We start from the raw sequence: 26,715 nt of genomic DNA, 5'->3' as shown, positions 1-26,715 counted from the left end.
GAGAAAGTGTTCTGTATTCAGTACTCACATAGTCCTGAACTACATGAATAAACAACACTTTCATATTTTTTAAGTAGAACAAAAGAAAATTTGAAAAGAATTCCTACCTTGATGTTGTTGGAGGTGGACAAGAGCTGATTAGAGGGTGGACTTCCGTGCCTCCGGCCGTGAAGTCCAAGTTGGTGTGTGCAGCGTTGGGCGTTTCAAGCTGAGGAGGAGCCAAAAGCAAAAACTGATCACAGGGATCTAAATCTCCTGGGAATGATCTAATGGCAATTTTAAGTCTTTGGCGCACCTGCTCCTCAAAGAAAAAGAAGTGCAAGATTTTTGGGCATTTAGAAAAAACAAACATACATTTTAACCAAAGCAGATTCAAAGATTTCTAGCCAGTCAACATAGAGGAAATTAACACTGACCCTACTAGGATTTACCAAAAATATCTGTCAGCAGGTCTCCCTGCATATACAATGTCAGGCGTGGAGAAAGTATTGACTGATACAGAGATCAAACACTCTCCTGCAGCACAGTTATCCTCTACCGGAACATGGAGCAAATGGCTTCCTAATTAAATCAGTGTCCTGCGCTGTCAAATCACGGGCTGCCGTGGGCTGAGCTCTCCAGACAGCACAGGGCCATTATCGGCTGATCAGGAGGCCTGTTACTGTGCTAATTGCTCCTTCAGAGAGCTTGGCCACTGCTGACATATACACTGCTGTCCCTGACTTTCCAAAAATTAACCACTAAACAACAGGCAGAAAGGCTTATCACGTGACCAAGTAACACAAGACTAATTTTAGTTGATTACCATTTTATTTACCTATTTTTACCCCCAGTAAAGGCCACATATAACAAAAAAAAGGCAACAAAAGCTTTTAAAATGAAAATCAAGGTGCATCTTTTAATCATATCTTGATGCATGAAGTCCTTACAAATATCTTGCAGGTTTTAATAATACATACATATATACAGTATCTCCATTGTAAAGCAGTAACAGGCAAATGACAAACAACAGACTGTAGAATTAATCCAGATTAATATTCTAACCAAAGGTGCCCAGAGGAGATCACTAGTAACACTGTGGATAATGGTATCACAAGTTGAATGCGCATGAAGATCCACAAAATGGGTCCTGGTCAGTAGGCGCTGCCTTTAACACATCTTTGTTGGGGAAGAAGCCACTCCAGACGGCACCCTTTAAAGAGCCTGTTGCTATTTAACCAGCACAGACATCAATAAAACACCTGCAGTACACTGATGTGGACGTAAAAACCGCAGCCGAGGTTCTCTGATGGATGGGTGTTTGATGTTGCCAGCTGCGCATGCAGGTGAATCAGGGTATCTGTGACTCAGGTCTGTCCATGAGGGATTTGATCCAAGTTGTGCCATTGATGAGTTTTGTAGTGGCTATAATGTACTCCATCCCGCTGTCTTCCATTTGAGAGAGGAAACGGAGAGCAGCTATTTCTGCATACGTCACTCCACCGAGGAAGAACACCAGCGTTGTTCGATTTTCCCCCTGTTGGCCTGTAAAACAGTAGCAGCAAACACATTCAAACAATAAAAGTGAGTCATTTTGACATGGTCATTTAAATTTCTGCAGTCAATCGGGAAAAACAAACAAATTAAAAAACAAAACAAACATCTGACTGTTAAAGATTGCCAAGGCACTTTGGGTAAAATATGTGTTTAGCTGCATCCTCCCCCAGGATGAAAGTCCTCTATTATCACCTCTACAAACCAGTGCAAGGCAGACATGTAGCAACAAGTCAACTGTCTAACGCCCAAACTCACAGTTTGAATGAGCTCATTTCAAATGAAGTGTTTAATTAAATCTATTCTTCACAACTGCCAAAATAACCTGACGGTGGAAAACACAGGTTGTCACTCCCAAAACAAGTTCTTATTCAGCCCTCTGAGCAAGAACACGCAGAGAAAACAAACACTGACAGTGGTTCTGTTGCATTGTCAGCTGTCAGCCATCAATCTGCCGTTGTTCAGCATTTGCCTTCACTGCAACAAAGCCCGCGTCTTATCTCCGCAAGGCAGACAGGCGATTGTTTTTCTTCTGCAGAGAGCAGCAGGATAAACAGCAATCTTAGGGCCCACAGTACGAAGCAGGATTACCGTCTCGGAGCGGTAACCTCAGCTTCAACTCTGGGTTTACAGTGGGAAAAAAGGCAGTTTGCTTCTTATCCGATTGGATCGCCACGGTAACTTGTGTCGGACGGCAAACATTCATGTGTAAGCACAGCCTCCAAAGCTAATCAATTCCCATAAAAATTGGGCGAAAAAAAAAAAGTAGATACTGGTGTGTGGACAGCGACGGGCTCCATTTCTACCACCTCTCCAAACATAGAAACCCTTCAGATTACACAGACAAGCATCATCACAGGAGATATCGCAGCAGAGGGAAATACTTACCTAACTGTTTTTGACAGATTACTCCACAGATTGTAAACCTTTTAAGATTAGGAAGAATCCCAAAACTATAATATTTCCTTGTAGTTTTGTCCTGCACCAGCTTCAGATCATCTTTACCAACTTTAAATACCTCAATACATAAATCCACACCTATTCAGACTTGTAAAAGCTTGGTTGACATACAGAGTTGATAACCAGCAGCTTGACGCATTTTATGGGATTAAGACTGTTGTTTTTTTTTTTATTTGTCATTTTTATAAATACTCTGGAATATGCTGAACTCGCTTTTTAGTGCAGGCCCTTAGTTTTCACTGATCCTTACGTTTCTTGTGAAGTCCAGATGGAAGCTGTTGTCTCTCCTCAAAATGTGGGCCTGGAAGCATCTTCAGCACCTCTTCGATGCTACGCCATCCCGGTCTCGCCAACACCTGAGTCAGTCGGATGCTTAGTGGAGCGTAGCCGCTGTACACATAGGAGATGTCATTGGGGTTCTGTGGAAATTAACAGAAAAATACAAATAAAAATACAATAATTCAAGCTCCATGCTGAAAATGTCAACCCTCAAGATTCTTTCTTCCTGTCATATGTCATACCTGCTCATTGGCGTCCTCCATCCACAGTTTAAGGGTTTTTCTAATAGTGGGGTAGTTGTTCCTCGAGCCTGTCTGCAGCTTCAAAAGACCTGCTTTCTCCAGGTTGTTCAGTGTTAGTATGTGTTCATAGCCATAGGTCTTCACAAAGACAAAGAAACAAAAGAAAGAAAAAAACAAGTGAGATTTAATACTTCTTTCAGCACCAGTGAACAATGCTCATAAACTTAACAATCCGCAGCATTGTTCACTCTACCTGGAGTATCTCCCTCTTGTAGTAGTCCAGCACCTTCTGCTTGAGGCCATTGTTGCAGACTGACTGCATACACACCAAACGCAGAATCTTGATCAGTGGATCCTTCTGGGCGATGCAGTCTTCTATGTAAGTGTTCACCTGCGTAGTGAAGTTATTTTGGGATTACGGCGAGCTTTACTCAAATCAAGTGAAACCTACAAGTTTGAGGACAACATTGATGACGGCTAAGGGCTGGAGAAACCATCAGTGATGAAAAATACCTTGTCTGTGTCGACACCCGTCATAAACTCCTGCTCCACTGTCAGGTTGTCAAAGAAGGCCTCAGATGCTGAAACATTAGAGGAGACAATAGATTTTATTACATTTTCACAAAAGAAAGAGGACACATTTAAAGTAAAGTGCTGAGACAGATTCTGCTGCCTTTGAAGGGGGGTGTATTGTATGTAACCCTGTTTTAACAGGTTATAGTTCATCTATTCAACCAGGCACAGAGACATTTTTGTTTTTGGGATGATTTATATTTCAACTACAGACTTCACACTGAGTTAGTGGATGACAACAGTTTTTTTTCCTTTTAAATCAACTTTGTATTGCCACAAAATGTTATGAGAGACATGTAAACAGAGAAACAGTTATTTGGTTTAAGGGAGAATCGGGGAGTTTTCTACATACTTGTTATGTCCTTAATCAGCTCGGCAACAGATGTGTGATTAGCCAGCGAGCTGCGTGCTGCCTGCATGTGAGGCAACTGGGACACAAACTGCTTTATCTCTCCCACCGTTTTAGCATTATGGCGTTCCTGAAAGACAAAACAGGTCAGTTTCATTGCATTTTTTTCTTCTTCTTTTTTTTTTTTTATAGCAACACCATAAAACAAAACTGTAATAAAGGGTCACTTTAAACAGGCAAGAATATGGCAGAGTAACGCCGCACCAAATGACAACTATTTACCACAAATAATTCCATCCTCGATTTGATCAATAACACACAACTCAGAATAAACTGATTAAAATCAAAGTAAATCAGAAAAACTATAAACTTAATAAGTTATGTCTTTCTCTAGCAAAAATGTTTTCTTCAATTATAAGGATTGTCCCTGTTTATTTAATTGCCCTTTATTAAGAATTAATATTTTAAAGAATAAACCTGAGCGCTGATGGGAGAGATATGTTTCATCTTGTTAAGTATTCTGCCTGAACAATTAGCACTTTCTCCTCTTAACCTCATAGATTTCTGTTAAATGCAGTAAAATGTCACAGAGATTACAATCAGATCACATCAGAACCGATCAAACGGAGCTCACTGAAGAAGTACTGGGATTGCATTTTAAAATATTAGTGATCGTAGCTGGCCAGGGTTGAGGCAAGACCGACCTCGAAGGCAGCTGATATGATTTTGGCTTTTTTGCTGAGCGCTGCACCAACAGCGTTGAAATTTTTGTCCCGGATTTCCGCATACAGTTCTTCTGCTGAATTGAGCTGCAACTTCTTGGGCTCCGTGGGTAAGTCTTTACTGGCTTCACCTTGCTTCTTCTGCGCAAACTTCTCAGGAGGTAGCTTGACATATCCTGTAAAGCACAGAAAATAAAAACAGGATTGGGGATTTAACAACATGGACTTAAAACACTAAGGAAAAAAAATAGATGGAAATCAGATGTGTGCGAACAACAGGTCTTCAATTGTTAAATGAAAAACTTCATGGAAAATTCAATCATCATTGTAAGACCACAAATTGATTAATGTTTAAATTACATGTGAAAACAAAAGCATACAGCAAAAGTAATCCTATTCCTGCTTGGAAAAACAGTCACACAAGAGAATATGCTGTTATCAGTGACAGTAATACAGAAAATGGTGTATTCTGACCGTTATTTATCCCATAAACCTCGTCAATGAGGCCCTCGTAGGTGAGCTGTGTGGCCAGGGGGGTGAGTAGGTCAACATTACGGTCCAGGAGGAGAAGAGTATCAAACACCGGCAGAATCTGATTCTGAGTACCAGCAAACTCCCTCTTCATCCGCAACATCATATTGGCAACGTGCTGAGAAGCAGAGAGCAGAGAGAGTCTTTGTCAAAACAAATGATTTACCCGGCTTCTGTCTATGTGCGATCTGCCAAAATACTGGTCTGATGATCAAATAAAAAATACTCACTCGTGCACTGTCTCCTTTCCCATATATTTGCGGGATGGTACCATAAAGTGCCTGTAATGTCATGAGGCCTTTGGCTGTATGGTACAGGCTTGTTTGGTCATTTTCCAGGTAGCACTCCTGAATGATACAAAAATGAGCTAAATTAAGCTCATATGACAAATACAGACTGCATCTATCCATCTGAATATATCTGAAACCTTTCATTCAGAACATATTCCACAGGATACACCCAAAGGCCCAGTGTCCATGGCTCTGACAGTCCAGAACTGTGTTAATGGCACGAAATGGACAGCTAGTGTACTATTTGGGATCTAATGCTTGAACTCACCCTGAAAGCACTATCATACTCCATGGAGAGCAGGTCGCCATCATAAGGAATCAGGTCCAGGATGTACTCATCAATGTTGATGAACGAGCCCAGCACGCCCTGCTCCTTCAGCCGCTGTTCACACAGCATGCTCCGCCGAGGCACAAACAAAATATGGAAGTCCCGCGGGGGATGAACCTTATCTTCGCTGAAAGGTGCACAAACCAGGACACCAATGTTACATACCGTGACCATGTTTGCAATGTGAGAGAAATATTTCTACCACTGCTGACAATGTGGACAGAGATAAACACCTTGACACATTGTCAGCAATGATGTCCATAAGCTCCAGTCTGGGTCGCACGAAGAAGATGATATTTTTGACATCGGCAGGGGGGAGCCTGCCACTCTTGAGGGTAAACATCTTTTCAACTTCATGTTCCTGAAAAAACACATCCAACAGGAGCAGTGAATAGTTACATTCAGTTACATACAGTAGGTTACACTGCACATTATTGTTAGGAGACACCTAATTTGATTTCTAAACTTAGCCTTGTCTGTTGGATTAATAATTGTCTATATGTATATTTGGAATAGAAAGAGCTTACCTTAAGTAAAGAGTACTGAGCTATCAGTCCAAATGGTCCAGTTAGATACTCATCCCAAACTATGGCCTAAAAGGCAACAACACAAAACATTATGTAGCCATTCTTGAAACGTTACTTACTTAAAGTGAGGAACAGTTAAATTAACATGCACTGAGGCCAGTGACTACATTGTTATATTTGTACTGTTTAAATGTTCCGTTTCGTTGAGACTGACATCTTCATGACAACGTTAAAACTGAGGACACTAGATTAGCTATCCCATACAGTATCTTAGCTGCTGCTGTTTCGGCCATTGATATGTTGATTTTCTACCTTGCTTCCTGCACATTTGTCCAAAAACTCTCGAAGCTCTTTCCGTGCCGCTTCTCTCAATATATTTAAATTGACTCTACCGTAAGACAGATGAGCAGCCATTTTTCCTTAATAGCAACACATCAAATCAGGTGATTTGAGCGGAAGTTTCAATCACGTGACCAAAGACACAACCGAAACAAGATAGTTCAGTTCAAACCATAATACAACCGAAATAAAATAAAGACTATATCTAACTACGACCAGCTTGTCCGAGCGTCGTTTCCATATGTCCAGACTGTCTCAGATAGGTCTGAAATCTTGAAAAATAAATTCTAAACTGGGTAAGAGTCACCTTTGGATTTCAAACGTTAACCTGTTAACGCATGCGCAAATTATACGACAAATGCAAATTAATTTTACGACTAAACGTTTTCCACGGGCGTCATTCAAATACAAGTATTGGTAGAGTTTAAGCATATAAGAGTTGACAAACAGCGTAACACATTTTCCTCCCACCCGGGACCTCTTGAGGATACAAACCAGGAAGTACGGAAGATGACTATCTTGCTATCCTTTGAATCTGTATGTGGGTGTGGCCAGAGTGGTCACTAACCGGTGAAAGTATAGACAAAGCCAGTTGTCTGATGTAGTAAAAGGAAGTTATTTAAAAAGGGAATTTGTTTTGAATTTGCAATATCGATTTAAACCAGGATAATATAAATAAAATATATTTATATATAATATATACAATAATATATATTACATAATATATATATATATAAATATATCTAATATATGCTGTATGGAATATATTAATTATATTCTTTATGTAAAAGCGAAGGGGGAAAATTCCCCACCTTTTTTTGTGCAATGACTAGTTTATCCTATAGATGGCGCAATCTCTCCGCAGTAATAATAAATCAACTGTACAAATACACTGCGCGCTCATATCACCGAGACCCTCAAATTAGAATTTCAGTGGTTATTTCTTCATTTTTTTTTCTTTCACCAGCATTATAGCAAAAGAAAAACCCACGTGACAGCAAGGCGTAAAGTTTCATTGAAGATTATCAACACGGGTAGAAAACGAAGACATTTTGTAATATATGTTGGTTGAAAAAACCTAGGATAAATCTGCACCCTCCATTGACATGAGGGATGAAATTTTGCTCAAATAAAAAGAAAGCGATTCAAAAGGTAAAACAGAAAAGTAATCAAATCCAAGCAAAGTCTTAAAAAGTCAAATACCAATTAAACTTTGAAGACAAATGTGGTATATCATTGTATATGGGAAAAAAAGGCATAAAGCCTCGTTATACATAACAGTAAGAAATGACCCTACGTCATCATGTAAAAATGACAGTGATTTCTCAATTGGGCTCCCTGAATGGTGGGACAAATTTTGACTGATAGAGAAGACTGGATCAGATGATGACTGCCCACTTGAGCATCAGTGCTATCACTTCAGATCCAGGGGTTTCCTTCCCACGGTACCAAGGGCTATCCATCCTTCACGCAGGATAGAGGACCATTTCCCACGCATCGTGGTGAATCCGCTGTTCCTCTAGCAACAGACAACTCCTTCAGGCAAAAAAAAAAAAAAAAAGACAAGCACGGGTTTTGGTGACAGGCACCATGCGCAATGACTAACTCTGTGGTCGGACCAAAGCGCTGCACAGAAATCTAGTCCGCATCATTCCCTGAGAGCATCCTGAGAGAGAGGCGAGAGAGAAGCGGGCTGGATTCTCAGGTAGGATATACTCTCTCTTTCGAAGGTTTAGTAAACATTGAATCTCAGCCCTAAAATTGCTTTGAGGTGAGTACGTTTGGCTGGTGACTCAGTGCATTATGATTGTCTCATATCCAAGTTGAATGAATGCAGCACTTCATTCAGAAGAGAGAGTCACTGTGAATCATCTATTTGGAGGGAACATATTTATAGCTTGTATTAATTTGATTGAACACATTTCATTGTCTTTATAAGCCAGTTACTGATTCATCTGAGAGAAAAAGGAAAATTGGCGAAAGTGTACTATGCACTCAGTATGCATGAAGCTGCTGCTGATAAAACTCAAGTACGAATAATGTTAATTAGTATTTGATTGATTCTCTTGTTTTAAGGAAAGCATGTCTCTGAAAGATTATCAATCATACAGAGGTGGGGATAGATATTGCCAATTTGGAATTGTTGCATTGATTTATTACAGTATGCTGTGTTGTTATAATTGTAGAGTAAGTTTAATCATAGGTCTCTGGTGATTAAAACTCCCTGTGCAGTTGGTTATGTCTTATCCCCCTTTGAGATGTTTAAAACATGACCAGAGGCTGGCTGCACTCCTGCGGTAGCAGAGTTTCGTCGTTTCTCATCTGATATCAGAAAGCAGACCTGGTCAGTTATTTGGGAGATTGTGTTGTTGCAGTCCCTGGGCGTTGCTGCAGGATTTTTTTGAAGCGCATGCTGAGGCTTGATGTGCCTGCAGAACAGGAGGAAAAAAACATCAGCCATGCCCCCAAATGCTGATGTGGGCAGAGCAGCTCTTAACTCCAGCTGTGTCACTGGACAGGTGATTCACCTGCCTGCTTCAGATGTTATCAAGAGCCCTGCACTTACAAGGTTACAACACTTGGAGAGTCAGAGTGGACCAAATCAGTTCACTGTCTCTGATTTTTTTCTTTTTAAAAGAAGGAACAGGGGGAAAAAAAAGGTGGGAATCTGCCTCCCAGTTTCCCCAGCTCCAACTCCTCCTACAGACCTGAAGCATGGGGATTAAATGGGGGAGGGGAGAAAAGACTGAATGAACATTCTGAGAGATATCTGCAGCTGCCTCCTCTCACATGAGCAACCACACTATAGTGATTGGACGACCCCCTTATGCTGCTACTCCTCTCTCTCTGTATTTCTTTGTGTCTTAGCGAGCCTGTCGTTGTTTCCTGTGTGGAGAAAGAAAGAGAAAATGAGGCAGACAGGTTTATCAGCTCTGGTCACATAAAACAAGTGAAAATGAGTGATGGAGAGCACTAGGAAGCATGGATGTGCTGGGAAAATGTGAAAAATGATGGAGGAATCAAGTAAGTGCTTTGCACACTAACTGCATTATTTAATGCTGGAGGATGCTAGGCGACTCTTCCCATAAGCCCATGTCTTCAGCATTTCTCCCTCTCTCACCATACAGTCTTTTCAACTATGTCAGCTGCAACAATAACCTGCTCTGCATGAGATTTGAAATTCGGTACAGGTACTACAAACATGTGAACGGAAGACACATATGCTGGAACACATACATACACACAAAGCATTTAATCACTCCGATTCTCATCTTCTGGTTTTGCTGTTACCATGGCCACAGTTGGTGAAGGTGCATGACTCTATGTTCTTTGGTGCTATCCACCACCCATGAATGGATTGTTTAGCTAAATCATAGGTTATGCTCTAAATACCTGCAGGTTTTTTATTTATAGATTTGTTACGGCAGATGCGCTGTTCTGTCGTTCATGTGCAAGCCTCAGAAGGGAGTGGCTTCGTCTTCGAATTCTCATCAGATTGGTGGATGAAAATCGATTCACTAGCCTCTCTATAACTGGTGATTAGATCGGCCAAAGCAGTGTGGCATATTGGAAAAGACAGAAGTAATTAATGTGGCCTTAAAAGAAAGCCTCCCCAGGAGAGTAAAGAGTTAAATATCCAAAACAGAACTGGGATGAATCTATAAACATCAACTAATCTCGGAGCAACATTTTCCACCTTTGCACTTTACTGTTATGTTTAGCTGATTATCACCTCTATGCATATTGTTTAATTGCAGTAAGGCTGAGAGTGATAGTTAAACAAACACACTTTCCATTTCAAGTTATGTTGCTGAGCTTCCACACAGGGCTGTTTATCTCAAAAGTTGCACCAAAGCACTGTTTCTGGACCAGAGCAGTTTGCCAACGGAGATGTGTTAAAAACACCCAAGAGCACTGTACCTGCCTGTTTATGGGTGGGACAAGAAGGTTATCCCGCTGCTGAAATGTGCCAACAGAGCAACAAAAAGACAGAATCATTGCCATCAAACTGCAAGATTTATATTTAACTTGTTTCTTTATAGGTTATAAACAATGTAGTGTCACTGCAGACCACCAGCTCCAGGTTACTTAAAGTTAGGAAGGAACAGATGCTGAGACTCTTTACAACCAACCTTTACTGCACTGATTTATTGTCTCTGTCTGGTGGTACTTGTTTCCCCAAGTTAAGATGGGGAGGAATTGAAGGAGCACGACTGACCAATGCATTAGCATCCAGTTCCCTGAGGTCCCTCCTTTTACCTCTGGGGCAAATAGGGATGAATCACCATCAGCAAAGCAAATATGAAGCTTTCTGCAGGCTTTTACTGGAGGGGAGCTGATTGAGTGCTTCATCTGCCGTAGCGTTCCCATATTGCTGTTCTAAAAGAAGACTTGAACAAAAAATGTTTCATGAAAATGTCAGAGAAAATGTGAACCGGGGGACATTTTTTCAGCTAAATTCAAAGCTGATGACAGGGATTGAAGCCAGTTTGATGAGGATTATATTTCCATGTGCACACAGTTGATTTAAGAATGAAAAACACAACATCCACCCTAAATAGGTCTGCTGAACAGTGCCAACATTTATGGCAGGGTAACAGCACGAAAGCTTGTTGGTCACTGGATGGTCTTTCCTGTTTGTTCTCCAGCGAGGCGGGACCTGGAGCCGTGCCTGCCGAGAGGATGTAGTTGTGTGTATTCAAACCATTACAACACTCTTCACATTTAAGAGGTGAAGCGTCCTCACAGATGGTTTCACAGATGGTCCCCGTCGTTGCCATTGTCTGCAAGAAAACATTGATCATTTGTCAGTGCCACAGACCAAAAAGTCCAACATCAATACTGTTTCTTGAAAAAGAGTTTCTCCATCTGTCTGACCTTCTGTGCCTTCCCCTCACCTCCTTCTATCCACTGATCTGTGCATAAGGCGTGCACAAATGCCTTAAAGAGAGAACTTATACAGAGTGAAAGCCAATGTGGCTGAGAGTTTTAAATAATTCAGAAATGCTGAGTGATGTATTCTTCCTGCAGCAGAGGATTTCATGTGGTGCAGCGCTTGACACTATAGCTCAGGTCCAAGCTTCAGTGTGTTGCCATGTTGGCATCACAACAATCTTTGAGGGTGGATGGAGTTGTGCCATGCCACTGAGAGTGGGAGGCTTCCTCATGTTTTCTTGGTGCTTCCTACCTCGTGTACTTACTAACGCAGAGTGACTAAAGTGTAAGCATTAGGCATCAGAAGCTGAATCTGTGAAATCACTCGAACAGTCCAAAACGGTACAAGATTTGAGATCAGAGAGTAGATCCCTTGAATAAATGAATATCTAAAAAAAGTGTTCTAATCTACTGATTAGATGTTGAGAGATTATACTGGATAAGTGAAAAACTTTGATTCTGTTGAGATTGTCACTGGATTCGATGGCCATCCATCTAGTATTTGTTGAGACACTTTAGTCTGGATCCAAGTGTCGGACCACCTCTCTTGCAGAGAACTGCTGCCACTATGTTCTGTAAGATTGACTTGAATTTAACACCCGGGCTCCCAAACCCCAATCTGCAGCTCTATAATGCCATAATGGGAGATATTTAAATTCATAAGCACTCCTTCTTTACTTGGAACTGTAAGTCTTTATGCACAAATCTGTTTTCTTGTAAGTGATTCATCATGGCTAAAGATGGAAACTTGATTACCACTCCTAACCGCCTCAGCGAGGCATACTCCACTCATCCAGTATATTACTTGTTTATAGTCTTGTCTGGTGTGAGGATACCACTAAGATTTCAGGACTGTCTATAAATAATGTGTGAGCAGGCCTTGAAAGTCCTCTAAGAAGCAGTGCGCAGCAGGTGACTAGTAACAGGTTTTGCTCTGACAATCGTCATTTTTAAGAACTTGATGTTGGGTTTTTAAATTTTTGATAATGTATGTAATACTGCCACAGGTGTGCTGTACAGGCAACAAACCACAGGGACATGAGGTACCACGGAAACTTAGTGGTAATTTCCAGTAAAAAGAAAAATAATTCAAGAAGATTTGAGTGTGGCCCTGTAGACGTTTTCTAAATGACTTTCTGCCATCATCATTTTCCAATAATGAAAAGTATTTTTTTCTGTTTGTGGCCAATATAGCAGTACATTCTGTTCCGTATTATCTGAACCCTGTGCTTATATTCATCAATAAGATCTCGATTACTAAGTTCCGACTGCAGCATGATTCATAATGATCTCAGCGACTAATGCTGTATATTAGGAACAAACTGCTGTAATGACAGCGCCTTCCCTTAGTCCAAAACTTTTATTATTTTGGTAGAGTTAATCTCCGGAACGGCTCTCAAACAAGACTTTATTTATAGATGTGAGTAAAGAAAAAACAAGCTGAGTGAGAGCCAAAATATACCTTCTTAAATTCTGTTTTATCATTACGACTGCAGTTTAACATTCAAGTAAAAAATACAGGCTGTTTTTTATGGCTTTTACCAGCATCAGTAAGTGGTTTGCAAGAAAGCAGACGTGAGCCTGCTGGGACTCTGTGTTGGCCAGTTGTTGGGCTTTTGGTGAATGGTTGAGTTTTGGCTACAGCGGTGCATTCAAGGAACTTCCAATATGTGTCAAGATACCGACAGAAGCCTGATGAGAGATGAATTTAAGTGAAACTAATTGTTGGGCTTTTCATCGATCTCCAATTCTCATTAACCTATTTTAGAAATGTCCCTCTTAGGGGATAACAAGGGAATTGTTGCCCTGGAATTCAGCGTCATTATGTTCAATACAGTTCCAAGTAGGACATGTAGCCCTGTGTTAAAAATTATAAGACAAATGACACAGTTGCCTGTTCTTTATTTATAGACATGGTCAACAAAGTCACCATCTTTTATCATTTGTGGTTTGTCTGTAAAGAACGGGTATGGCTCAGGTGGTAGAGCAGGTTGTCTATTTATTACAAGCTTGCCAGGTTGAGGCTGTAGCTCCTCCCTATGTCTGCACATCCTTGGACAAGACGCTCAACCCCAGGATGCTATCAGTGGCAGGGAAGCAGCCTGCATGGCACTATGTAATGCACTTAGCTAACATTCAAAGGTGGTTTGTAAGTGCAGAACAGTTTTCCTGTGAGCACTGTCCTTTTTCAGGGAGACAACAGAAATTTTGAACTTTAAAGCTACAAAATAGGACATTGGTCTTGGTGGAATAAGTGCTCTCAGTGTGCCCTTCCAGCTTTTAATTATTGATCTACCTGTCTACCTTTTTAGGATGAAGATGAAAATGTCTGTAGTTTAGTATTTTTCTCCAAATGTCAATTGAGTAATTGACCATCTTTTAAAGCACAAAATGTTTGATAAAAGACACTGGAGTAAAATCTTGCTTTTGTTTTTGGCAGATGCAAATGAAATTACTTTTCTCCATCCCCATCCCCCTTTAAACTCATTGCGCTCTATCCATAATGATCCATGTCGTAGAGCTCCATCAGTGCCCCCTGCCTTGTTGTCACTCTGCCTGCTTTCCTTAGTTCTCACTTCCACAAGCAAATACCTAAATCTTGAAAAAAATGAGTTGCCACAATAACAAGGGGATTTTTGTTCTGGTCCATATATTCCTGTTATATACTCTACAGTAATGAGTCATATACATGCTACTGAAAGTCATTTAAGATAATTAATCTGTGCAAATGCCTGGTAAGACTTGATGATTACACATGCTGTGAGTTCACATCATGTATCCAAGGAGATAGGATACCAGTGTTTCTAAAAATTGATGGAAAATTTTTAGTGTGTTCTCTGTGCCTGCATACACACCTAAGGATGTACAGATGCAAAATCGTATTGACTATTCCTTAGTGAGTTCTCTCCACCCCCGTATGACATTCTGTACAGAGATCCTGCTGCGTGGATGACTTACAGTGATCAGGGAGAAGACTGTCTTCACTCGATGTTCTCCCTCTGGTCTTTCCTGTTGTCATCTTAACAACTCTCCTCTCGGGTGTGGACTGCTTGTGCAGCTGCCGGGTGGCACTTTCCAGCCCGTTATGTCTGAAAGCGCCATCACAGAGGCTTTGTGACATTTTAAAAAAAAGAAAAAGAAAGAAAACACAGGAGAATATCAGTTGCTCCCCAGAGTAGAATCCACCAACTGACTGAGTCATCTTTTACTGGAAGAAAACACGGACAAGATGACTGTTACATTAAATCAGAGTCACAGATGACGCAGATTTGTTGTATTTATAAGATCAATAGAACTGTCTGATGGTCACAGTCTGAGGCTCAGCAGAAGAACAAGGCCCAGTATGGCACGATGAGCAAGACAGTTCATTATAATTGGGCTTTTCAACTAATGTAGTTGAACCCAAGCAGTACATTCCAAAGTCTGAAGCACTGACAGCTCTTTATAAAATAAGTGTGTATGAGCCTGCAGACTATCAGTCTTAAGACTTCCCCCTAAATGCTAACTGGCCTGTCTCCTAAATAAAATGTCGACTTTAATGCAGAAACATCTTTCCTCACTGGAGCACTCGGGCCAGTCCCTGCCCGACTCTGCATGCCGCCTCCCATCTGTCTTTCTTCATCATATTCACCAGGACAATAACATTAGACAAAAGTGGGATAATTCATTTTGGCAAGTAAAGGAGGGCCACGCTTCAGAGGCTCAGTGCAGTACTGTACAATCAGAGTAATGTGTGATCTGTCCAATCGCTGCTGAAAAAGTGGGAAAAAAAACTGCTCCCTGGTGACTGTGTAGCTGCTGATGGCTTTATGCAGCAGCAGCGGAGGAAGCCCCCCCCCAACCCGGTGTTTATTGATAGCACACCAAATTTATTGCTTATCAATATATGCCATAGCCAGACAGAGAAAAGATTAGAATAAAAGGTGCGTCTCTTGGCATTACGCAGCATGATATAGAGAGCTTAAGAAAGGAGACGGTGGTGCAACCCCTCCTTTTTGCTCCGTCTTTCACTTTCTGAGGTTTGATAGTGCAGGATTTTACTGCTGTGAAAAGCTGAAGACAAGTAAAACATATTGATTTTTTTCTTTCCTCATTATCGTTAGATGTAACTTTGTTTTTGCGCTCATATCTTTGCTGATGTAGTGTGAGCACTCTCGTCATCCTGTGCCATCACAATTCCTGATATTTGAGGCTCAAGAGAGGCTTTTAGTGCATCATGTCACTCCTCTTTTGGAGTCTGCTGGTCTTCTTTGAATACCAGTACCTCCCTTCAGGGCACATGGTGGCTGCAGCATCCCTCCTCTTGGAGTCTGGCAGAGACTTGAAACAGCCTGATGTTAGTTGCTCAGGGGAACACACACACACACACACACACACACACACACACACACACACACACACACACACAGACAAACAGGAGGCTTGCCATTCAGTGGTTTCTGTTGACGTCTTCGTATCATCCTTACTGCATCACTCTGAGATTGAATTACATTGTTGGTTATCAAATGCACAAAGCACTCACTGTATCTCACTGTTATCGTTAGCACCCCGCTCATCCCGTTCTCGCACTATAAACTCAACCGATTGCAGCATCTTATCTTCTATTGTTTCGTTTAAATACTGTTATGACTTCTTTGACTTGTCCTCAGCAATGCTCCTGTCCAATGCTGATTTGCCCACATGGAGCAACAATAACTTTCCAGTCGACCATGTTAATCTCCACCTCCTCCACCACCAAAACCCACTTCCAGCTCCGTCAACCTCAGAAATGCTGGAGACACACCATAAAGCCATAGTCTCTGTATCATAGCATAACTGAGCCACTCCTGCTGTATCTGTCTCACAGCTGCTCAGTTAAATGACCATGCCACCCCAATTTGCTCAACCTTATCTTCACGACGCTTACTGAAGGCACATATAAATTCATATGACATAGACCACCCACTTCAGCATCATTCCTCTCTGGGTACTAATGCACAGGGAAGCTTTCTATGTCAAAAGCATTGTTTCATTTGCTACAGGCACATTATATAAGATTGCCCCTGTTATTAGAGCAGCTATCTGTAGGCATATTTTGGGCTTGTAATTTAAAGATCATGTTTTAGTATTTGCAATTTTTTTCTGTGCCAATTTATGGCTCAAATATGTCTGTAGAAGGAATTTGTTCAAACAGGCTTGGCAAGATTGGAAGGTACTGATTTTGGCACCCGGAATTGTGCTTATGCTCCTACCAAAAGCTGTGATATCTTTATGGATCGGTATGCAAATTCGCAGACAACAGATGAACAGGGGAAAAGTTGTAGTTCTTTTTCTGGAAATGACACTTGATTTTTTTGTCGATTTCTAGAAATTGTCAGGTTATAGATGGTCATCGTTAGCTGTCGTTTGGTTGAACCCATTGCTGTGATATCTTGAGCTGAATTATGGCACTGAAGGGAAAAAAAGATTATTCGAAGATTGCTCAAAGTGTTGAAGAGCATGCTGGTCTAAATACAGAAAAACTCTTTTTAAATGATACCAGTTAAAGTTTGCTCAATTACCTTTAATGAATGTAGCTCTCCCATCTGTCTCTTACAGTATCTTTCTGTCCGTCCACCTGCAGGCTGCAATTGTGCAGCATGACTGACACAGTAATGAGCGCTGGCTCGGGTCGCTGGGTGTCCAACGACAGGCAGAGGACCACTCACTCCGGGTAAGTGTAACAGTTTTTGTCTTGGTAGAGCTTTCCAATGGCAACATCAACACTTAACCATGTCATCTTTTTTCCACCTGCGTCTCTGGCATGCGATCTGTGACACAGAGATAAAGAGCAGTAAGTAGATAAACTCCACTCTGATCTGCATTGTGTGTTCCTGTGGTGGGAGTGTTCTGAAAGCAGCATAATGGGCTGATGGAGTAAATGCATGTTCAGTAATTCATTGTCTTTGCTCTGTTTGTTCAAATACTGAGTGTCAGCTTTGAGTGCGTGAAAATATGTGGTTAGAGTAGTGAAATTATAGAGTGGATCTCAACTGGAGACTGTTTGGCTGACAGGGGCAGCTGGACCTTACAGTCGGGCCCTGGTCCTGGTCCAGACCTGACAGATGAAGAGAAAGAGATTATAAACAATGTAATAGCCCGTGCTGAGAAAATGGAGGCCATGGAACAGGAGAGAATTGGGTGAGAGTCGATCAAATATGCATGCAGATGTTTCTGTGACTGCTGTAAATGAAAACTAAAGTCAAAAGTCAAGGGGGGTGACATATGCACACTTTGGATCTGGGATAATTAACAATGACATTTTAAGTAAAATTTCAATCCATGCTGCTGCAGGCGCCTGATAAACAAACTGGACGACATTAAGAAGACTGTGTGTGGGGATGGAGTGTCCCGCTGTTTGCTGTGTGGGGAGCAGTTTGGCTCACCTGGGGTCAGCTCAGTGGTGTGCGAGGACTGCAAAAAGGTAGCCAATTACAACACAAGCACAAACAACCCACTCCTCTGCTGCAGTTAACGCTTAAGTTGAGAAAACAGGATTGGTAATTGTCAATGAACTCTGTATTTGTATTTGTTGTGCAGAGCATGTGTACTAAGTGTGGTACACAGTGCGGCAGCCGGCCACGTGCTGTGTGGCTGTGCAAGATTTGCAGAGAACAGCGAGAGGTGAGCGCTTAACACCAAAGGAAAAATTAAAAAAGAAACAGACTTTTGGAAAGCCTGTAACACAGATTATTTCCTTCTCAGGTCTGGAAGAGGTCTGGTGCCTGGTTCTTTAAAGGTTTTCCTAAACATTTCCTGCCATCACCAATGCCATTATCTAAACCAACGGGGGCAGGTGCCCAAGAGTCAGTGCAGCCTCCAAGGCCAGCAGCCTCTCAGCCCCGGGAGGCAGTAACCCAACCACAACAACCAGGTAGAAACAGTCGAGCATTGCTTCAGCTTCAGTCTCCTCTGTCGCTCATTACTCATTTTTCCATTAGACCTACTGTTTTTTTGACCGAAGTCAGTTTAGGTCGAAGTCAGAGTCAGGCTAATGCGTCTGAGCAGCAAGTTTTAGGCAAGTTTTCAATATCAGACATCTTTAAAAGTTGATCTACTTATCTACTCGAGCTTCTTCTGAGGTTTCCATTTCTCAGCAGCATTGCTTCTTACCATGCCATGCTCATTTACAAGTGCAGAATTGAATTCTCTATGCCTCCTGGAGGAGCATTAAAAAAAAAAAGAAGAAAAACAGATTGTACTTCTCATACTCTAGATTGTTGTCATCATCTGTTTGAAATATTCTACTTAAGCTTTTGCCTCTCTAAGGTCCAGTTTGCCCAAGGCAGTTACGCTTACTCTGTGAGAGGTGTGGCAAATTAGCCGCTCGACAGACATAGTGCAAAGGTAGCACAGGACAGATGAGTAACAGAAGAAAAGCCTTCAGGTAGTTCAGGGACAGCATCATCTTTGCCAGAGAGACAGCAACTTTAAGAATAGTAACTTCCCTTACCTTTTATATTCTAAAACATGTAACTCACAAAAGGGAAGGGAAAAAACAACAAAGTGCAACTGAAATTTAAAATTTCTGCTCACTTTTTGTTTGAGGTAAGAAACTATCTAGGGACCACATTTTCCACTGAGGGCCTTTTTCTGCAGGCCTGTGTAAGAAACACGAGGTGCTATTGGCTGAAAGCCACAATAGTCGCACTGCTTGTCACTGCTGTTTCAGTGTGTGCTGACTCACTGTAAGCTGCTATAAATTACGATGTGGTGACAAAATATTATGCTGATTAAATTCGGCAGTTATAACTGACAGAGAGTAATGCATGGGAACATCAAGATGCTGCACTACCATTTTCCATATATCAAGATAAAACAATCTAATTACCAATACCAGCATTGTCAGTAGATACATTAAGACCCAGAAGTCCAAGAAGAGCTTATTCTTACCACTTTACTATCTATGTAGTATTATCTTTGTTTTATTTAATTTTTTATAACTTTTTTTCTCGTGTCTACATCAGTTTTTTCATCACGCAACCCCACCTTCCATTCCTCTGTTCCGAACCGTCAAACCTTTTATGTGCTTCTTTCTGCTTCCCCAAATTTGGCAGTGCCGCCCACTGTTGCCCTGGAGGGGGACGCGGTCCTCAATTGAATAGTTGAAAGATGCATGCTGTGACATGGAATGAGCCTCCAGGTGGTGCTGGCATGATGGGTCGCATAGCTTAAATTCACACTTTCAGGGTGATTACCTGTGCAGTGTGATTTCCCTATAAAAGAGGGGGGCTGCTCTGGCATGCAAACTACATGCTGCTGAACGTACAGGCGCCGGCTGCCAAGGCTTGTTGTAGTGTATGTAGGTCAATGCCTTTGCAATGGAATAGCTGCAACATCAAAAATACCCAGAGAAACTCGGCGGTATTATAGATTCTACCGCAGTGAAGGCCTAAAGTGTGTGTGGGGGGGGGGTATGCATCTTTCCAGTTCACATTATGGGAGTCTCTGTGTTTAACTTATTGATGCTGTATTTTAGGGGCGGAGCAACAGGGCCGTGGTGCTTACCCACCTGTTGCCCCTAAGCCGGTTATTCGAATGGCTGCGGGCGGTGCTGGCCCTGAAGAGGCGGGACAGGGCAGTCCAGTGGTGATGAAGAAGATGGTGCCCGTCCAGAGCTCCAGACCACAGCCTGCTGCTTCCACAGCCATGGCCCAGCATGGTGAGAAACTGCTGGGACACATTTCTTTTGGAAGGTCCCAGTCATTAACCAAATATTGCGTTAACAGTGGTGTCATTTTGTACACTCTTAAATGACTGAATGTGTTTGCAGGAGATGGAGCTTACTCTTCTGGTGCAGCTCCTCCAGAGCAGAAAGCACCTCCTGCAGTAAGAGAGGAAAGGAGGCAGCCTGTTGCCTATAATACCCCTCCCCCCCGCCAGCAACCTCCCCCAGCTGAAGAGGAAGAAGAGGCCAATGACTATGACTCTGATGAAGCAAGTGAGTACACCATCTGCTCCCACTTTTCATTGAGAAATATGTTTGGTTTAATTTCTTCCTGTGTGCAGTTTCTTTCCACTCATTACAGGTAAATAGCAAATTGCAGTTTTTATAAAAACATCTTTCCTTGCAGCATGAAATTCTGGTGCCCGTAATCTAGCTGGTGTCCATAATCTAGCATCATCTTTTTTCCCCTCAAGGATTGTGAGTCATATCGTTTTCATGCTTAATTTTTTGCATTTAAATATGCTTGTAATAATTCATCTGCAATGCATCCATAAATTACCCAGCAGCCCTTCTTAGAGGCAAATGAGGAATGCTAAGCACCATAGCAAAACATGAAAATCCACATCGTAGAACCTAAAGATGAGGAGAATACGAAGAACTAATTCACTTATGACACACACACAACTTTTTTTCCCCATTAATCCCAATTTAATGGTGACGATAGTACCATGCCATCCGTGTTTTTAGCCTCCAGCGCCAAACGGACTTCATTCTTTCACAGGGGAATTGGGTTTAATTTATTTTTATTGAGGTCGGGGTCTTTGGAGCAGTGCAAATAATTTGAAATTTAACAGGGCTGACGAGTTATAGATTCTCCTTGTGTTGGATCCAATCCCTAGAGTAAAGTGGGAAAATGACAAAAATAGAAATAGTTTTATGTGCCAATGCTCTGTGGGGATGTGATGTGTGAGAAAAGTTAGGTCCTGGGGAGCTGGTTTGTTTCAATAGCCCTCTTAATTACTGATCGTTTAAATGTCTTGGTTATTAAAACTTAATAACAGCCACATACATTATATTCAAGTAGCAACTGCTTGACTTAATTTATGCTCATGTTAATTTGAAGTCTAATTAAGTGTACTTTCATGTCACGCGATATGCTAGAAATGAAATATATACTGCATAGCTATTAACTGAGCTCATGGTGCTTGTTTTTGTCTATGGTTACATAGCAGTGTTTGTGACTTGGTCAGTCTGTTGATGCCAGTTTGTCCTTCAAAACTACATATACATAGATGGTCTTCACGTTTCCTTTCCAAAAGAAATCATCAATTGATTAGTATTTTTTTATCGAATACTTTGGTTTATGATTAAATATATGCAATAGAAGGTCTTTTATGTTATTTTTTCATACAAATGAAATGAATTCAGTAGGGATTCATGATCATATCAGAAGGCCATCTGTATCAGACAACAAGACATCTGAAAAATTCTAAAGTTATTCAAGCCTGGTTTACATTTTATCGGAAGTATTTTCATGTAATGTTTTGACAGTTTTCATATTTGGACCAGTGAAATAATTGAAAAATTTAAAAGTATTGTAGTTTACATCCTTCTTCTCTTAGTGGGCCATGATGACAAGAGTAGGCCTACTATGTAAAATCCTTTGCAGAAACTTGATGGTGTCTGTCTTTAAGTGGGAAATATATGTGCTTATATTATTATTGTCACCTGCAATAAGCAAAACTACAATATTGTGTATTTTGTAGATATTTTGCTCTCACACTCAACAATAGACTGCATGTTAAAACTGTAAAGATGATGCTGATATTTAGCTCAACACGCTGCTACTGTGCCTACAGACTTTATTTCTTTATATGGGGAACATTGAGTCTTTGGAATCACTGTTAATTGCCATATCAGAAAAATTAACACATGAAATTTGATTATTCTGTCCCCAAGCAGCTAGCTATACTTGGCAATATAGCTCCTCTGAAGAAAATCTGTGTGGGCAGGATCTTAATCTTTATTTTTCTCTGCTCTGAATGTCCTCCTTAGTGACTCGAGTGTTTATTGAATTATTTTATATTATGTGCTCCTGCTTTGTAATAAGATTCCCCTACAGTTTACTCAAGGTAAACAGAAGCTGTGAGTGTTTCAAGAGTGGAGGTTACGATTATCTGTCCATCCTGGTCTTATTCACATTTTAATTCACAATATTAGACTTGTTCAGCTACAAAAGAATCATACCCTCCATTTGATCTTTAATTACTGGACATCAGACTCGCTGTCTCCCAGTAATCTAATCTAGTGACTGTTCTGGGTTTCTTTCAGCCACACTGGGCTCTCTTGAGTTCAGTCTTCTCTTTGAGCAGGAAAGCAACAGCCTCCACTGTAGCATCCTCAAAGCAAAGGTATCACTGTTGCCCTCATTCTCTCACACAAAGGGAACAATTTCAATCAAGTGGTTTATGTGAAAAAGCTCTTGAATGGCACTTTAGCTTAATTGCTCTCTGCTGTTTGTGATCTAATGATCATTATGCTTTTTTTTTCTCCTTAGGGACTGAAGCCAATGGATTCAAATGGACTGGCAGATCCTTATGTGAAGCTGCATCTGCTGCCAGGGGCTAGTAAGGTAAAAGTTACACCTGTCTTACATTACATTAAGTTTTTATCTCTTTTAAAAGATTCATTACCTTCATGTCCTGCTCTGCAAAAAAGGGTGGGTGATTTCAGACCCCTCTGGTGCAATGACAAACCCCTCTGCAAGCTCAAGCCTGACATCTTGTGGTGGTTTGAATTGACAAATTATGAACTTGGCATTTTGGATGATGACATCTAGAGAGTGAATTTCCTTGTTCTCATCTACCTGGCATCCAACAGTCTAACAAGTTGCGCACAAAGACCCTAAGAAACACCCGCAACCCTGTGTGGAATGAGACGCTCACCTACCATGGCCTGACAGATGAGGACATGCAGCGCAAGACCCTCAGGTGGATAATTTGTCTCATACTGTCACACTTAGCAGGAACAACCCTGTTTTCATGTGTCAAACTTCTACTGCTCTACGTTGACTCGTTAAAAGATATATTTGCACTTTTGTTTGATTTACACAGACTCTCTGTCTGTGATGAAGACAAGTTTGGGCATAATGAATTTATCGGGGAAACCCGAGTGGCACTGAAGAAGCTGAAGATGAATCAGAAAAAAAACTTCAACATCTGTCTAGAGAGGGTCATCCCTGTGAGTAAACCTATTAAAAGCAAAACAACGCTCTGTTCTGCTTGACTTAGTCTTATTGACCTGCTGTAATCTTGTACTTCCTCACAGACAAAGAGAACCGCAGCGGCTGGATCAGCCAGAGGAATTGCACTCTACGAGGATGAGGCAATGCTTTTATTTCCAAGCATGTCTCAACGAGACAGATTCCTCCAAAAGTTCAGGCAACTGTTATCATCAATCATGCTCAAATATTTCTTCCCCCTCTGCTCTGTTTCAGCCAGGGAAAGATGGCACAGAGGTAGAGGAGCGTGGTCGCATTTTGATGTCCCTCATGTACAGCACCCAGCTGAATCGTCTCATTGTGGGTGTCGTGCGCTGTGTTCACTTGGCCGCTATGGATGCCAATGGCTACTCTGACCCATATGTCAAAATGTAGGTGGAGCAGATTACAAAGTACATAGTAGATTTTAACTGGATGACTCCAGAGATTGTATAAATTACAGTGTGTACATGTTGAATTTTCAGATGTCTGAAACCTGATATGGGGAAGAAGGGAAAGTGCAAAACACAAATAAAGAAGAGGACTTTAAACCCTGAGTTTAATGAGGTTTGCACAAAGTTGATGATGATGAAAATGGATATATTACAGATAAGCTGTTAATGATCAAATCACAAAATCTTTGGAAGTGTTTCATTGAAACTCATTGAATTTCTGGATCAAATTTCAGGAATTCAGCTATGACATTAAACACAGTGAACTGGCCAAGAAGACCTTAGATATCTCTGTGTGGGATTATGATATTGGGAAGTCTAATGATTACATCGGTAAATATTAGATCAACACCCTCGCTTTCATGCACTGACAATGAATTCATCACATGTTTACCACCTGCCTCTCACGTCTCCCTTCCTCCATAACAGGTGGGTGTCAGCTGGGTATCACCGCCAAAGGGGAGAGGCTGAAGCACTGGTACGAGTGTTTGAAGAACAAGGACAAGAAGATTGAGCGTTGGCACACCTTGGTGAACGAGAATCACGTCGCTAGTGATTAACCACAAAGCATGGGCTTAAACGCATCCACCCTGATCAGTTTGCATTGATATCTTGATGCACTTTTCATTTTGATTTATTATTCCTGACCATCACACAGGCATTGCTCATGTTTGTCCCTTCCCCTGATTCAGCATATCTTCTCCCCTCTTTTTCATTCAAGTGATTTCTTCGCCTGTGCTGACAATGAATTAGCCTCTGACACATATACAGTACAAATGAATTTGAAATTTCATTAAAGTAACCAAGACATCTGTCATTGGACAGCTGCACCACGGCTCTTATGCCTGCCAGTGATGTTATGAAGTGCGCTGAACTTGACACACTCTTCGCTAAAGAAAATTAAGTTTGGATTGCACTGGCACAGAAGAAGACAAGCAATATGTTACGGAGTCTAAAATCAGATCCATCATACAAGCTCACAAAAGACTTGATCGAGCCCATTTCTGAAATTCACTAGACTGTTAGGTAATTATTTGGACTTTCTCATTTTACATCATGCTTTATGTAACATGTAGAACTGTATAAGCATGCCAGGTCACACACATAAAAAAAATGCAGCTGCACCTTAGAATAATTCAGCTGTATGAACATGTTGTATATTTCCATGAAGAAATGTTTACAAACTTATATACATTGCTCAGGTTAGGATAAACATCTTATATAGCAGATTATTCATAAGTGAGTGGACCATGAGCTAGCAAAATCTTTAATCAGCTGCTGTTAATTTGGGATTTGAAAATATTATAGCACAGCTATATGGTTTAACAAGAGTTTTTATGTATTGTTCTTAAAACTGTGAGTTTTAATTTAGTGAGAAGTACAAAGTATGCATTTAGAGAAACTGAAAAGTAAACCGTAATGTTAATTTTTAATTTCATTTATTTGCTGTGTTGCCACCTGGCAGGAAAAAAAAAGAATCCCCTCCTGCTACTTCAGCTCTGTCGAAGCTCGCGGTTCACTCTCACACCTCAGATGTTTTCTACTGCAGTGTTTACAATGAATGCATGCGGTCAGGTTTCTTACAGGTATCCCCAACAAATCTGGCTGCTCTGTTCAAAAGAAGGTGGAGAAGATTATGTAAAAGTATGTGCAGCTTTACCTGCATGCACTGTGCTTGTGACTCTCATGTGCCTGGGGCAATCATGGCCCGCTTTTACCCCACATACTCTTTGCACAAAGCAGGGCCTTTTCCCCTCTGCCACGTCCTAATCATCCAGTGCTCCAGTGTGAGTTTGTTCACTAATCACAGCAAACCAAGGAAAGCACACCATACACAGTGGAATGACCTCAATTTAGACAGCTGTCTGCAAGTTAATCCAATGTCAAAACAAAGATGAAAACAAAAAAAATCCTATGCATGAAATGTTTTGTGGTTCAAGATATATATACTTTACAAGAAATCAATGCTATTGTAATTTGATTAATGTTTACTCTTCTTCCCCATAACATTCCTATTGATATTTTATACACTGTACAAGAGGCCATACTCTGCATGACTATGATAACTGTGGTGTAATCTGAATAAACTGGTTTCTGAGCATCCACAGGGTTTACAAATAATCAACTGAGCACATCAACATTAAGAGCTTGTCCAACTCTATCGGTAGCAGACCAAGATTAAGAGGTCCTGTACATGCACATTGAAATCTTTCCCATGTCTTGTTTTCTCTGTAATGCCACTATGCCTCTGAGTGGCTGTTATTCAGACACCCACATGTCCTATGCTGTGCTACATCAGCTACTGTGATCATCACAAGATGATCATCAATTGTTGTATAAAAAAAGCCTTCTCTGAGCTAAACTCAAAGCTGTCTTCTACTTGATTCTGCCAGTTCAGTGGAATGTTCCTTAAGCTATGTATTTGTACATAGATAGTGCATGCAGTTGAACTATGTGTGTTTGCAAATAACTTTGCATGTAAAGATTTTTGCAGAGTTTACACAGACCAATAAAATCTAATGAAAAGTGTCATGCCTCTTGTGTGTATTTCTTGATATCCAACTAATATCAAGGATAATTCCCACAGAAGAAGAAATCACAGGAAAGAGGCAGAAAACCCTGGACTTAATGATTAGGAAGTGAGATAAAGCTGAGTAAGAAGTAAAGGTAGGAAATGATGGAGGTTAGAGTACATTCACATAAATACTAT

General features: G+C 41.0%; 2 protein-coding genes across 3 annotated transcripts; one reads left to right on the top strand and one right to left on the bottom strand.

The window, feature by feature from the left end:
• Positions 1–867: 867 nt before the first annotated feature.
• vps33a (VPS33A core subunit of CORVET and HOPS complexes) lies at positions 868–6,789 on the bottom strand. The gene is made up of 13 exons (XM_072388259.1): positions 6,647–6,789; positions 6,335–6,400; positions 6,041–6,168; positions 5,748–5,934; positions 5,420–5,536; positions 5,133–5,307; positions 4,641–4,834; positions 3,940–4,066; positions 3,528–3,595; positions 3,268–3,405; positions 3,015–3,152; positions 2,744–2,912; positions 868–1,524 (listed from the first exon to the last, which is right to left on the bottom strand). The coding sequence occupies exons 1-13, from the start codon at positions 6,746–6,748 to the stop codon at positions 1,331–1,333; spliced, it is 1,803 nt and encodes a 600-aa protein (XP_072244360.1). The 5' UTR covers positions 6,749–6,789; the 3' UTR covers positions 868–1,330.
• Positions 6,790–8,066: 1,277 nt separating this feature from the next.
• LOC140310097 (rabphilin-3A-like) lies at positions 8,067–26,534 on the top strand. 2 transcript variants are annotated; one of them, XM_072388258.1, is made up of 18 exons: positions 8,067–8,378; positions 17,211–17,300; positions 17,409–17,420; positions 17,642–17,767; positions 17,921–18,050; positions 18,167–18,250; positions 18,332–18,500; positions 20,106–20,288; positions 20,400–20,567; positions 22,626–22,705; positions 22,852–22,926; positions 23,175–23,284; positions 23,408–23,534; positions 23,622–23,678; positions 23,791–23,945; positions 24,039–24,120; positions 24,242–24,338; positions 24,435–26,534. In XM_072388258.1, the coding sequence occupies exons 2-18, from the start codon at positions 17,227–17,229 to the stop codon at positions 24,563–24,565; spliced, it is 1,860 nt and encodes a 619-aa protein (XP_072244359.1). In that variant the 5' UTR covers positions 8,067–8,378; positions 17,211–17,226; the 3' UTR covers positions 24,566–26,534. The 2 variants fall into 2 exon arrangements, with proteins under 2 accessions (XP_072244359.1, XP_072244358.1); XM_072388257.1 differs by having other exon boundaries at positions 17,186–17,300.
• The last annotated feature ends 181 nt before the right edge of the window (positions 26,535–26,715 follow it).

The sequence above is a fragment of the Leuresthes tenuis genome, unplaced genomic scaffold (genome assembly GCF_036924035.1).
Source record: "Leuresthes tenuis unplaced genomic scaffold, fLeuTen1.0.hap1 SCAF_6, whole genome shotgun sequence".
Taxonomy (NCBI): Eukaryota; Metazoa; Chordata; class Actinopteri; order Atheriniformes; family Atherinopsidae; genus Leuresthes; species Leuresthes tenuis.
This window is presented reverse-complemented; position numbering and strand designations above follow the sequence as displayed.

Excerpts from the sequence above, each read along its gene's own strand:
- vps33a (XM_072388259.1), bottom strand. The coding sequence starts at position 6,748 with ATGGCTGCTCATCTGTCTTACGGTAGAGTCAATTTAAATATATTGAGA. Across the intron at positions 4,835-5,132 it reads GGTTTATGGGATAAATAACG|GATATGTCAAGCTACCTCCT; the intron begins GTCAGAATACAC and ends TGTGCTTTACAG. Across the intron at positions 3,406-3,527 it reads CGGGTGTCGACACAGACAAG|GTGAACACTTACATAGAAGA; the intron begins GTATTTTTCATC and ends TTCACTACGCAG.
- LOC140310097 (XM_072388258.1), top strand. The coding sequence starts at position 17,227 with ATGACTGACACAGTAATGAGCGCTGGCTCGGGTCGCTGGGTGTCCAAC. Across the intron at positions 23,679-23,790 it reads TTGCACTCTACGAGGATGAG|CCAGGGAAAGATGGCACAGA; the intron begins GCAATGCTTTTA and ends GCTCTGTTTCAG. Across the intron at positions 24,121-24,241 it reads TAAACCCTGAGTTTAATGAG|GAATTCAGCTATGACATTAA; the intron begins GTTTGCACAAAG and ends ATCAAATTTCAG.